This window comes from Hordeum vulgare, unplaced genomic scaffold, assembly GCF_904849725.1.
Source record: "Hordeum vulgare subsp. vulgare unplaced genomic scaffold, MorexV3_pseudomolecules_assembly, whole genome shotgun sequence".
Lineage (NCBI taxonomy): Eukaryota > Viridiplantae > Streptophyta > Magnoliopsida > Poales > Poaceae > Hordeum > Hordeum vulgare.
The window spans coordinates 4,738-18,758 of NW_025422581.1; the positions used below are offsets into that span (position 1 = coordinate 4,738).

Consider the following 14,021-nt stretch of genomic DNA (forward strand, 5'->3'; position numbering starts at 1 on the left):
TATGAATACCCTCTATACATATGAAATAATATCGACCGGAAATCAGATGAGTTGATTTGTATTTTGTATTCTATACTATGTTTTATTTATATATAAAATATGAAGTTCTTACTCTTTCTGTTGTTTGGAAAGATCGAATACACGATGTTCCTATTTCTTTATTTCGTGATGAGTCGTATGCTTGCGACAATAACGACAAAATTTTTTGAATTCTAATTGTCCGGGTGTATTGTGGCGATTCTTTTGAGTACTATATCTAGAAATCCCCGTCGATTCCTCATTGGCACCTTTTCGAACACAACTGATGCATTCCAAAATAACTCTGATTCTAACATCTTTTCCCTTGGCCATGAACCTCCTTTTCCTTTTGGATTGACTTAATTTAATTCTTCTACTTATTCTTTTATTCTTCTATTTTGAATCCGAAGAAGAAGAATAAAATTCATTAGAATAATTTTTTTTTATTCTTAAATTAAGTAATAAAAAATAGAGAAATAATTAAAGAATACAATCCTTGTCGAATTAGCAAAGATTTTGGTTCGAAATCCTTTCATTTAATTAGTCAGCCCCGCCTTTTTCTATGCTCTGATTTCTGAGGCCTGATTTAGCTTGGGTACCCCTTTAAATTGAATTTCTATTTTTAAAAATAGGGTTTTACCAAATTTTTAATGACTCTGAGGTTCAACCCAATCCATCTTTTCTTTCTTTTTCCTTCCGATACTAAAAAAAGATTGAAAAGGATAAGATAAAATTTTGTCATATCACGAAGAAATCTATCCCTCCCATAGCAATAACTAGAATTAAAAAAAAGGGAATGACAAAGCATCCGGGAATAAACGATTAATTTCTATCAATAAACCTGCTAAAGCACCAAACCATAGAGTACTTAGCACGGGTGCTACAGAGAGATATGTTTTTATATCCCGCATTGAAAATCCTCCTTCCTTGTTGGAATACATATATGATCATAAACTTATGCTATATATAAACTGAACCATAATCGACGAAATTTTCCGAAATTGTCCTATCCCTAAAAATAAAAAGATGACCCCTTCTTCCTATATATTATCAAGGAAAAGTAATCTTTCTTTTATAGGCGAAATTCTATTGGATTTTAGCTGTATATAATTCCTTAATTATATGAGACCCAAAAAGAAGAAATGACACGAGGGTTCTATATATAGATAGAGAAAGAATAAGAAAATTATGATGTGGAAAAGAAGACAGGAATTGTGTACAATGGCATTGCACAACAATTTAATTTGGAAAAGGGATGTAGCGCAGCTTGGTAGCGCGTTTGTTTTGGGTACAAAATGTCACAGGTTCAAATCCTGTCATCCCTACCTATTACTTCTTTCTTCTTTATAGGCAGTAGCAACGAGATCAATTAAAGTAAAGTGGGTATAACTGGAATTTGTGGAGACTATACGTACGTGAGATACATTAGGAATAGAAAAAGATTTTCTTTTTGAATGAATGAAAGCGCTCTTAGTTCAGTTCGGTAGAACGCGGGTCTCCAAAACCCGATGTCGTAGGTTCAAATCCTACAGAGCGTGATTCCATCTATCTTATGTCGAAGCAGAGTAAAATAATTTAACAAAATTGAATTGTAACTCCAATTTGACCTCCTCCAGACCAGAGAGGAGGTCAATAAAAAAAAAAAAAAATGACTCAATCAAAGATCCAACTGATCCCCACGCCTGTATTGCAAATACGCAGTCACGGAATAATCCCGCTAAAGTAATAGGAATTAGGCCTAAGACGATTCCAAATAGAAAAACTTCAATCATTTCGATTTGTTCGGGGGGATAAAAAAAGAGGTACGATCTATCCCTAAATAGTACTCTAAATTATCCACGAATCTCAATGACCAAGAAAAGAATTCCTAATTAGTCTGGAAAAGAGTCGTAGAATATCAGGAATCCCAAAGAAAGATTTTGCTTTTCTGAATTATTATTATTCAGTCAATTCAAATAAGACGTATCTTGTTCAAGCCAATAAATAGAGCTGGGGTTATAGTTAAAGCAGCCAGTAGAAAAACCGAAATAACTAGTTAAAGTAAGCATGAAAGAGTTAAATTCCATTTATTTTTTTTTACTACACTACATATGTTGGTAAAGCATTTACCTAAGTTATGGAAAATTCATAATTCATCAGTTATTTTAGATAATACTAAAAAACAAGATAGAGTGAGATACAGAAGTGTAAAAGAAAGTGGATTCATCAGATGATACATGAGTCCCTAATTTCGAATCAAGAGATTTGTTATGGAATTTTTCAATTGAGTAAAGTAATAATATTAAGAACTAGATCATATAACCCCCATTGAATGAAAAAATGAAATTGGATTTTCAGGGAAATTTCGGAATAAGAGATAAATAAACAATTGAATTTGAAAAAAAAACTTCTTTCTATTTTGGATAATTTCTTTTTCAATAGGACCCTCTTTTTGGACTGAACGATCGAATATTCCCCTATTCCTTCTTATTTTAATTTTAACTGATTGTATTCTATATGGAATAAGAGGAGAAGAAAAGCATTCCACGACCTCCCGAGGGTCTGTTAAAAAAAAAAGAAAGCTCTTCCTTGAATTTACTTTATTTTTATTCCTTTTTCGAACTCCAACCAAAGTAGATTCGAAGACGAGTCACTTCAATTATCCTTTTAAGTTCTATTCTATCTTCTGTCTTTCCCTATTTCATCTCGTAAAGTTCCACGCTCGCAGTTTGGTCAAGAAAGTTAGACCTAATCCAACAAACAAGACAAGGATTAATTACGAATTATGAAAGGATAAATTTCACATATATATACTTGTCCTTGTATTGTGTCAGTATGAGAATATCCTTCCTAAATTATTTATCCAAACCTATTGATCATTAACTTAGATTTTCCCAGATTTTGGCTGCTATTCCGAATTACTCTATTATTCCGAAGCCAAGGAAAATAAATAGAACCTACAAAAAAGGGGTTTTCTATTGGACGCCTTGAATAACATATAGCTTACCTATAGACAAAAAAAAGTAATTATGTTTCGGAACCAGGCAAAACCAGATTGCTGTGCCATAGGAAGGATAGCTATACTAATTCGGTATACTCAAAATACACCTTTGGTACAAAATTGACAATCTCACAAGGATGAAATATCAGTAATTTTCTATTTACTGGTTGATCCCATCTTTTACGGAATCAATTCCTTTTTTGAATGTACAAAAATTTTGGGAGTTCAGCATGTCTGGAAGCACGGGAGAACGTTCTTTTGCTGATATTATTACCAGTATTCGATACTGGGTTATTCATAGCATTACTATACCTTCCCTATTCATTGCGGGTTGGTTATTTGTCAGTACGGGTTTAGCTTATGACGTGTTTGGAAGTCCTAGGCCAAACGAATATTTCACGGAAAGCCGACAAGGAATTCCGTTAATAACCGACCGTTTTGATTCTTTAGAACAACTCGATGAATTTAGTAGATCCTTTTAGGAGGCCCTCAATGACCATAGATCGAACCTATCCTATTTTTTACAGTGCGATGGCTGGCTATTCACGGACTAGCTGTACCTACTGTTTTTTTCTTGGGATCAATATCAGCAATGCAGTTCATCCAACGATAAACCAAATTCCAACTATAGAACTATGACACAATCAAACCCGAATGAACAAAATGTTGAATTGAATCGTACCCAGTCTATACTGGGGTTTATTACTCATTTTTGTACTTGCTGTTTTATTTTCCAATTACTTCTTCAATTGAGAGAAAGAAAGAGACTAATAAGAATTCTCTTATCCCATTTGGAAAGATACCATCCTTATAACTACCCATGACTGTTTTTGTCTCTAGCATGACCAATTGATAAAATGTGGAGGAAAGTAGGGGAAATGGCCGATACTACTGGAAGAATTCCTCTTTGGCTGATAGGTACTGTAGCTGGTATTCCTGTGATTGGTTTAGTAGGTGTTTTCTTTTATGGTTCATATTCTGGATTGGGTTCATCTCTATAGTAATCGGAGGGACCAGATTGTAAAACATGAAAAAGTAGGAGCTTAGCGGGTCCTTACCCCCCTTTATCTGATTAGAGCGGAAAGGACCCGCGGAATTTTTACTCTTATAACGCGAATTGAATCTATTCGATTCACTCTTATGAAGCAACAAGAAAAAGAGATCACTCGAGGATCCAATATCTTATTCCACAAAGGAAGTATCCTGAAAATCCTTGATTTAGTTTCGAGTAATAAACTAATAAAACCTTAATCAAAACTATTCAACTAGCCTAAAAATAAAAAAAAAACCTTCAATGGAAGAGTTTACTTTTTTTTGCAAAATTTCTGTAAGTTTGAAGTTAAACTTAATTAAACAAGCCAAGCAATTCTATTTGCTTACAATCACAAGAAATTTGTCCCCCCGCCATATTTTCTTCCCCTCTGTTTGTCCACTACCTCGGCTAAACCTAAGCAAAAGAAAAAGAGGCCCAAGAGACAGACCCGAATAAAGAAGAAATAGTAAAGTAATCTTTGACGAATTAGGAAGAAAAAGGATTCTTATTTTGATACAAGAAGAATCGGCACAAGAAAAAGCCTTTTTCTTGTGCCGAATAGACGATTAAGAAGACCCTGCAATCCCTCGAAAGAAATTTAAATTTTATTGTTCTCGCCTTTGCCTTGGATTCTCTTCTTTTGCATGAGATATAAATAAGGAATTCCAGACATCTCGTAAACAAAAAAAAGTCTAAACAAAAAAAGGATTTCCAAAAAAGATCATAGATAATTCTAGCAATTGCCAATAAATCGAGGCTTTTTACCAACTTGATGGTAAGAAATTCCGGGACCTAGAAATTCATTTCGTACAATTGAACCTTTTCAAACTGTTTCTTTTTGAGAACCAAAAAAACTTGTGCCAAAATAACGGATGCGAAGAAGAACAAAAGGCCTTGGACACGTAATGGATCCTGAAGCACGATTTCTGCGTCCCCCTGACCAAAACCTCCCACATTAGGATTGCTTGTTAATGGTTGATCAATCTTGATGGATTCCCCCTCTGAAACAAGAAGTTCTGGTCCGGAGGTATAATATCAATCACTTGGCGTCCATCTGATGCATCAACTATGGATATTTCATACCCCCCCTTTTTCTTTACGTAGTATTTTTCTTTACTATACCTGTTGACGTAGCATTATAGACTGTATTGTTACTCTTGCTACCATCAGGATAGATCTGTCCTCTTCCTCGGTTTCCCCCTACATATATAGGATATTTTAAGAAATGAGCATCTTTCTTCGTAGCAGGATCAGGGGAAAGAATGGGAAAGACAATTTCACTATATTTCTTACCGGGAACAGGGCCTATCACAAGAATATTTTTTTTTATCGGGACGATAACTCTGAAAAGCAAGATTTCCTATCTTTTCTTTTAACTCAGGGGAAATACGGTCGGGCGGCGCTAATTCAAATCCCTCGGGCAAAATAAGAACAGCACCTACATTCAACCCTCCCTTTTTTCCATTAGCAAGAACTTGTTTCAATTGCATATCATAAGGAATTCGAAGAACTGCTTCAAATACAGTATCGGGAAGCACAGCTTGGGGAACTTCAATATCGACGGGCTTGCTAGCTAAATGGCAATTGGCACATACAATTCGCCCAGTTGCTTCTCGTGGGTTTTCATAACCCTGCTGCGCAAAAATGGGATATGCATTTGAAATAGATGTCCGAGTTATTACGTATATCATGATCGATACAGAAATCGATCGAGTTATCTGTTCCTTTACCCAAGAAAAAGTATTTCTATTTTCCATGTCCAATCACAGATCCCCAGAATTTCTACAATAAATTAGATAGGTAGCTAAGCTAATCTAGTTCCCTATACACGAATTTGTTGGCATTCTACTGCAACAGTTGTACTGCAATGATGAATACCTTAAAGCAGGTATAAATAGAAAGAATTTTGGTAAAATGGAAAAGGGCTTTCTTTCTAAAGAAAGATGCTAATTTGATTAATATTAATATCGGGAGATCAAATGAATTTATGCTTCACTAATTGAATGATAAATGACTACAAGCGAAGGAGATAGACGGTTTAAACAAAAAAAGACCCAAAATTTCAAACATGTATCTAGAATTACTGGAAAACTACAAACAAAAATAGTGAAAATAAGCTCATTAGGAGCCCATCCAAAATCGTTATAGACCCAACGAATTACTAGTTCCCAACCACGGGTGGAGTGAAATCCAACAAAAAAATCAGTAACTAAAAGAATAAAAAAAGCTTTTATTGAGTCATTTAAATTATAGAAGAATTCCTGAACCCAAGAATTCAAAATGACAAGTTCCTCTTTACCCCAGAAAAAAAGAACCACTTAGAATAGCCAAACAGATTATATTTGTCGAGAAATGCAAAATGATATGGAGATGATCCTCATTATTTATTTTGACCCCATTGTATTATTTCCTTGTGTATTCCTGTAGGAGGTTTTTTGTACATGTGTCTTTAGTTTCCCTTTTATCATCTCGTCCAAGAGAGAAAGTTCTTCTAATTCTATGAATCTTTCTAGAATCCTTTTCTCTTGAATATCAGTTAAGAGAGTTTCGGATTGCCTGGTATTCCACCAATTCTTAATCCAAAGTTCCAGACATTTGTTAAATGAGGAAGAGACCCCCCAAGGCAAAAGTACGATAAATACAAGATATAGTAAAGAAGGCAATGCTTTCTTTTTTTTCATTTTTGATCTGTAAATGGAGTTGTTAATGAATATGCTTCATTCGCTGACTCTATTCCATTCCCTGACTCTATATGATGATATTTCTATTTCATGATATTTCTATTTCTTTGAAGCAAAAACTCTATAGGTTTGATACCCTGTATCTATTCTTCTTTTTTGTATATTAGTGGAATTTCAGTGCATTGGGTTCTTTCTTAGATCTAGATGGAATGAAATAGTGAAATAGAATAAAAAAAGCCCTTTCGGGTGAAAATGGAAGAGAAGAATAGTATGCAATATATCTAACTTCGACAAAAAAAATTTAAAATAATTTTATCTTATCCTCGTTTGTTCCTTCCTTTAGATAAATACTTAAAAATCCCCTTACAATAACAAATCCAATTTCGAAGGGACTTCCTCCCATGTTGAGAAAACTTTTCTTCTTCCAATTTATCTTTTCTTCATTCAATTCAGTTCAAAAAAGATACCTCAAAATACTTCAATTGGTACGCGCAAGAAATAGGCCAATTCGGCAGCTTTTTTGTTCAATTTCTCGTGGAGTAAAAAACTTATCATCAGTACGAGTCAAGGGAATGATCCCCTGGCCCCGGATTTCCATATAAAGAATACGACGAGGATAAAGACCCTCTTTAACCTGAATTCTAATTGATTGGATATCCCGCATAAGGAATCGAAGGAAGACGCGACGTTTTATTCCAGGGAATCCCCAACGAAAAATGCAAACTATTCCCTCTTTTCTATCGAATCGGTCATAACCACTACCTACATTCCACAAAATAGTACACCACAGGTAGGAGCTAATGAATAGGCCTGCGATTCCGTAGAAAGACATCACGACCCCCTGCGGAAAAAAAAGAATTTCTTGAGATGGAAGTATAGATATAATATTCTTACCAAGATAACTGGAAGTCCCAACCAATAAGAATCCTAGTGAACCTAGAAAAAGAATACAGGCCCAGAAAAAATTACTCCTTTTTCGAGAAACCTTTTAGAAGTTCTACCCATATGTGTTCTGATCGCCAATTCATATTAGATATACTAAATCCAGCAGCGGTCGATTGAAATTGAGAGAATAAGCTAAATAATTTTGCCTTTACTTTTTTTGATTCTGAAATCGCCTTCAGCAACTAGTACTCCTGTGAAATAATAGGTTAGATACATTGACTTTCTATTCAAAAAATATTCGTTGATTCAATTAAAATAAATAAAAAAAAACTCGCTATACCAAGCTCTGCATATTCATGCATTTATGCTCGTAGCCTATATCTGCATCCATAGCCGTTTTTCATTTGTGTGTAGAAAGTGTGTGTAGAAAAAGTCACATACCCTACCATATTATATTTACTTACACTAAAAAATACTAGACAATCTTTTTTTTTTGCACATAAAGAAATAAAGAAGTCATTGCAATTGCCGGAAATACTAAGCCTACTAAAGGCACGAAAATAGAAGGTAAGTTTAAATCCGTCATGGAATAGGTGTCTCAATTCAAATTTACTATTTCTATCTAGTCGAAAAATATCTTAAGATTCTTATGATATAATTAAGTATATCTATTATAAGGAATATTGACTATTGTATTTTTTTAGTTTGCAAAATATTCTGTAAAAAAAATGATAAGGATAATAAGAAAATTCCAAAAAAGGAGAACTAATTAAAAAGATTTTTTTTATTTTCCCCATCCTCATGGCCTTTCTATCTTTCTAATCTAATTTGAAATTGGATTCAAAAGAAAGCGACTAGAATTTACTTCCTGCATACATACTTCTCTAGAAGCGCATACAATAATGCGTGGTAAAGGCAGAAAAATAGTATATTCAATCAAAAATCAAAGGGCAAATTATCTTACCTACTATAGATCCCCTACTACCCCTCTTAAGATCCCCTACTACCCTCTTAAGATCCCCCCTACTACCCTCTTAGACTTTTAAAGGCGATATACCACCCAAAGAAAGGGTATGAAAATGCCGGGTGGTGTTAGCTTTTCGACGAAGACCCGTCCTGTGCCGCGAAGTCCTGTTAGTAAGACCCCGCGCAATAATGGATTATAGAAGAATAGTATTCAAAATACTGCTCTGGACGCATATAGTAGCATTGCGATTCCTAATCTTTTTTATTTATGAATATGAACAGAAAAAATTCATTGTATCGTTGGGTCGGAGCGGAGGTTTGGTCCAGAAAAATTAGGAACAAAACGTCTACTCTACCACACTGAAGTCTATAGCGCTGTATTTCCACGAAAGTATAATTCTTACCATCAGGATACGCTCCTTTCAACGTCTCTCCGATGGGTCCAGGTTCTATGTCCAATCCCAAATCAAGGATTTCTCGCTCTTGATCGGAGTCATAAACTAAAACTACCTTTTTATCCTTTTTATTAAGGTTATAGAAAACTTCCTTATCTAGTTCTAGCATGTTGACTCACGATTACGCCTGTTAAAAGTTTCAAACGTCCTCTTTTTTGAAATTGAAAGAGAGTCTTATAAAAAGGTCTAACTTCCAAACTATGTCTTTTTTCATTCATTCTCCTTTAGTTTTTTTCTCTATCTAGAAGTGGAATAGAATAACCCGGTTGAAGGGTAATGATCATACGTCTGTAATGCATTGTACGGCCCAGAATAGGTCCTATTCTTCTACCTTTTCCAGGTAGTCGATGGCTATTCACAGCTACCACCTTAATCCAAAGAAGAGTTTGAACCAATGCTTTATTTCTGTCTTAGTGAATCCCGATTCGACATTAAAAGTATATTGATTCTTTCCCAATAAACGAAGACTTTTTTCTGTAAATACTGCGTATTTGATTCCATTATCATATGATACTACTATATTTTATTATTTTCTTTTTATTTCTTTATTGTATTATACCTTAATATATATATATATTCTAGATATATAGAATAGACGAATCTCGATTTGTCAAGTCTCATGATCATATCATGATCTATTTTTATTCGGCTCAATCTTTTTTTATAAAAAAAAAGATTGAGCCGAGTTTAATTGCAATCAATTAGAAGAATAAAGAAGAATTACTGCATTTCATAACTTATTTTTTTTCTCTTTTTATTTCGTTTATTTTTTTTTAGACCTTCTTATCGATAGTATCTACCGGCTCGAACTCGAATTTGATCGCCTTCCATACTTCACAAGCTGCGGCTAGTTCAGGACTTCCATTTGCAAGCTGCTCGGATAATTTCATTACCTTCGCGAGCAAGATCACGCCCTTCGTTACGAGCTTGTACACAAGCTTCTAAAGCCACTCGATTAGCTGCTGCACCAGGTGCATTCCCCCAAGGATGTCCTAAAGTTCCTCCACCAAATTGTAATACAGAATCGTCCCCAAAGATTTCGGTCAGAGCTGGCATATGCCAAACATGAATACCACCTGAAGCTACCGGTATAACACCTGGCATGGATACCCAGTCCTGAGTGAAAAAGATACCGCGAGCACGATCTTTTTCAATAAAATCATCGCGCAATAAATCAACAAAACCTAAAGTCATTTCGCGTTCCCCTTCTAACTTACCTACTACTGTACCGGAGTGGATATGATCTCCCCCCAGACATACGCAATGCTTTAGCTAATACACGGAAATGCATACCATGATTTTTCTGTCTATCAATAACTGCATGCATTGCACGGTGAATGTGAAGAAGTAAGCCATTGTCGCGGCAATAGTGAGCCAAAGTAGTATTTGCGGTGAATCCCCCGGTTAAGTAGTCATGCATTACAATAGGAACCCCTAATTCTCCTCGCAAATACAGCTCTCTTAATCATTTCTTCACATGTACCCGCAGTCGCATTCAAGTAATGCCCCTTGATTTCACCGGTTTCGGCCTGTGATTTATAAATAGCTTCGGCACAAAAGACAAAACGGTCTCTCCAGCGCATAAATGGTTGTGAGTTTACGTTTTCATCATCTTTGGTAAAATCAAGTCCACCACGTAGACACTCATAACACGCTCTACCATAATTTTTTGCGGATAATCCCAATTTTGGTTTAATAGTACATCCCAATAAAGGACGGCCATACTTGTTCAACTTATCTCTTTCAACTTGGATACCATGAGGCGGGCCTTGGAAAGTTTTTGAATAAGTAGGGGGAATTCGTAGATCCTCCAAACGTAGAGCACGTAGGGCTTTGAACCCAAATACGTTACCCACAATGGAAGTAAACATGTTAGTAACGGAACCCTCCTCAAATAGGTCTAATGGATAAGCTACATAACAGATCCATTGGCTGTCTTCCCCAGCAACAGGCTCGATGTGATAGCATCGTCCTTTGTAACGATCAAGACTGGTAAGTCCATCAGTCCAAACAGTTGTCCATGTACCAGTAGAAGATTCGGCAGCTACTGCAGCCCCTGCTTCTTCGGGCGGAACCCCAGGCTGAGGACTTACTCGGAATGCTGCCAAGATATCAGTATCCTTAGTTTCATACTCTGGGGTGTAGTAAGTCAATTTATAATCTTTAACACCAGCTTGAAATCCAACACCTGCTTTAGTTTCTGTTTGTGGTGACATAAGTCCCTCCCTACAACTCTTGAATTAAGAATTCTCACAATAACAGGGTCTACTCGATGTTAATTAGGCGTAAATGAAACTTTAGCAAAAATCTCGTAAAACAAAAAGGATATTCAATTAATATAATATCAACTCATTAAAGAAAATTGAGGGCATGCTTAGGTTAATGAATATGTTTCATTCATATATAATGCGTACACCCTGTGTATGTTCTATCCTATAGGAATTCCACTATAGGAATTCGATAGGAATTGAGTTGTTGTTATGGTAAGTTAACACGGTTCGTTATTAAACCATGGATTTGATTTACCAAATCCATCATTATTGTATACTCTTTGATAGGTATAGCGCAACCCAAATTAATCCCTAATCCTTATTTTACAAGTTCTTAATAGGTCTCTTTTCTTATTTGGAATGCAAATACCTAACTAAATACTAATAAAATTCTTTGTTGACAGCAATCTATGCTTCACAGTAGTATATATTTTGTATATCGAAGTCCTAGATAGGAAAGTAGAGTAGGCACAGATCCTCCACAAAAGGCAAAATGTATATGAAAAAAAGATTGATTGAACTTTCCAACGGACTCATTCCATGAGTAAACGATTGAATGGGATTCGCTTGGGCAACGAAATCAAGTCCTGGTCCCCTTTTCTCTCTTATTGAATTAACTAATTCATTTCCTTTTTACTTTTGGATTTTTTTTGATTTGATTTGGCATTATTCAACAATAAAAAAAGAAAAATTTCGACAAATTCCTTTTTTTTAATTATGTGATAATTATGAGAACCAATCCTACTACTTCTCGTCCCGGGGTTTCCACAAGTGAAGAAAAAAGTACAGGTCGTATCGATCAAATTATTGGACCCGTGCTGGATGTCACTTTTCCCCCCGGGCAAGTTACCTTATATTTATAACGCTTTAGTAGTCCAGAGTAGAGACACTGCCGATAAGCAAATTAATGTGACTTGTGAGGTACAACAATTATTAGGAAATAATCGAGTTAGAGCTGTAGCTATGAGTGCTACGGACGGGTTGATGAGAGGAATGGAAGTGATTGACACGGGAGCTCCTCTCAGTGTTCCGGTCGGTGGAGCTACTCTCGGACGAATTTTCAACGTTCTTGGGGAGCCTGTTGACAATTTGGGTCCTGTAGATAGTAGTGCAACGTTCCCTATTCATAGATCTGCGCCTGCCTTTATCGAGTTAGATACGAAATTATCCATCTTTGAAACAGGTATTAAGGTCGTCGATCTTTTAGCTCCTTATCGACGTGGAGGAAAAATAGGACTATTTGGGGGGGCTGGAGTAGGTAAAACAGTACTGATCATGGAATTAATCAATAACATTGCTAAAGCTCATGGGGGCGTATCCGTATTCGGTGGAGTAGGGGAACGGACTCGTGAAGGAAATGATCTTTATATGGAAATGAAGGAATCCGGAGTAATTAATGAAAAAAATATTGAAGAATCAAAGGTAGCTCTAGTCTATGGCCAAATGAATGAACCACCGGGAGCTCGTATGAGAGTTGGTTTAACTGCCCTAACTATGGCAGAATATTTCCGAGATGTTAATAAGCAAGACGTGCTTTTATTTATCGATAATATCTTTCGTTTTGTTCAAGCAGGATCAGAGGTATCCGCTTTATTAGGGAGAATGCCCTCCGCAGTGGGTTATCAACCTACTCTTAGTACAGAAATGGGTTCTTTGCAAGAAAGAATTGCTTCTACTAAAAAGGGATCTATAACTTCGATTCAAGCAGTTTATGTACCTGCGGACGATTTGACCGACCCTGCCCCTGCCACAACATTTGCACATTTGGATGCTACTACCGTACTTTCCAGAGGATTAGCTTCCAAGGGTATTTATCCAGCAGTAGATCCTTTAGATTCAACATCAACTATGTTACAGCCTCGGATCGTTGGCAACGAACATTATGAAACTGCGCAAAGAGTTAAGGAAACTTTACAACGTTACAAAGAACTTCAGGACATTATCGCAATTCTTGGCTTGGATGAATTATCGGAAGAGGATCGTTTAACTGTAGCAAGAGCAAGAAAAATTGAGCGTTTCTTATCACAACCGTTCTTTGTGGCAGAAGTTTTTACTGGTTCTCCAGGAAAGTATGTTGCTCTTGCGGAAACTATTAGGGGATTTCAACTAATCCTTTCCGGAGAATTAGACGGCCTACCTGAACAGGCTTTTTATTTGGTGGGTAACATCGATGAAGCTAGCACGAAAGCTATAACCTTAGAAGAGGAGAACAAATCGCAGAAATGAAATTAAATCTTTATGTACTGACTCCTAAGCGAATTATTTGGGATTGTGAAGTGAAAGAAATCATTTTATCCACGAATAGTGGCCAAATTGGCGTATTACCAAACCACGCCCCTATTAACACAGCAGTAGATATGGGTCCTTTGAGAATACGCCTCCTCAACGACCAATGGTTAACGGCGGTTCTGTGGAGCGGTTTTGCGAGAATAGTTAATAATGAGATCATCATTTTAGGAAATGATGCGGAACTGGGTAGTGATATTGATCCGGAAGAAGCTCAAAAGGCACTTGAAATAGCCGAAGCTAACTTGAGTAAAGCTGAGGGTACGAAAGATTTGGTTGAAGCGAAGCTCGCTCTCAGACGAGCTAGGATACGAATCGAGGCTGTCAATTGGATTCCCCCATCCAATTGAAGACAATCCAGTGGTTTATAGTTGATACAAAGAAAAAGGGAAGAGGGGTAGAAAAAGTTATTAGATAGCGAAGCGAAGTAAGTCCAATGCTATCTAG

General features: G+C 36.1%; 1 protein-coding gene, 2 non-coding genes and 1 pseudogene across 4 annotated transcripts; 3 read left to right on the plus strand and 1 right to left on the minus strand.

Moving 5' to 3' along the window:
• Nucleotides 1-1,269: 1,269 nt before the first annotated feature.
• Nucleotides 1,270-1,343, plus strand: TRNAP-UGG. Its single transcript has one exon. It is a non-coding gene; the product is annotated as a tRNA-Pro (tRNA).
• A 139-nt stretch (nucleotides 1,344-1,482) lies between these two features.
• On the plus strand, nucleotides 1,483-1,556 carry TRNAW-CCA. The gene has a single exon. It is a non-coding gene; the product is annotated as a tRNA-Trp (tRNA).
• Nucleotides 1,557-9,686: 8,130 nt separating this feature from the next.
• LOC123420611 lies at nucleotides 9,687-11,546 on the minus strand (annotated as a pseudogene). Its single transcript, XR_006619149.1, has one exon. The product of XR_006619149.1 is annotated as a ribulose bisphosphate carboxylase large chain-like (transcript).
• Nucleotides 11,547-12,018: 472 nt separating this feature from the next.
• Nucleotides 12,019-13,607, plus strand: LOC123420613 (ATP synthase subunit beta, chloroplastic-like). Its single transcript, XM_045107398.1, has one exon. The coding sequence runs from the start codon at nucleotides 12,111-12,113 to the stop codon at nucleotides 13,512-13,514; it is 1,404 nt and encodes a 467-aa protein (XP_044963333.1). The 5' UTR covers nucleotides 12,019-12,110; the 3' UTR covers nucleotides 13,515-13,607.
• The last annotated feature ends 414 nt before the right edge of the window (nucleotides 13,608-14,021 follow it).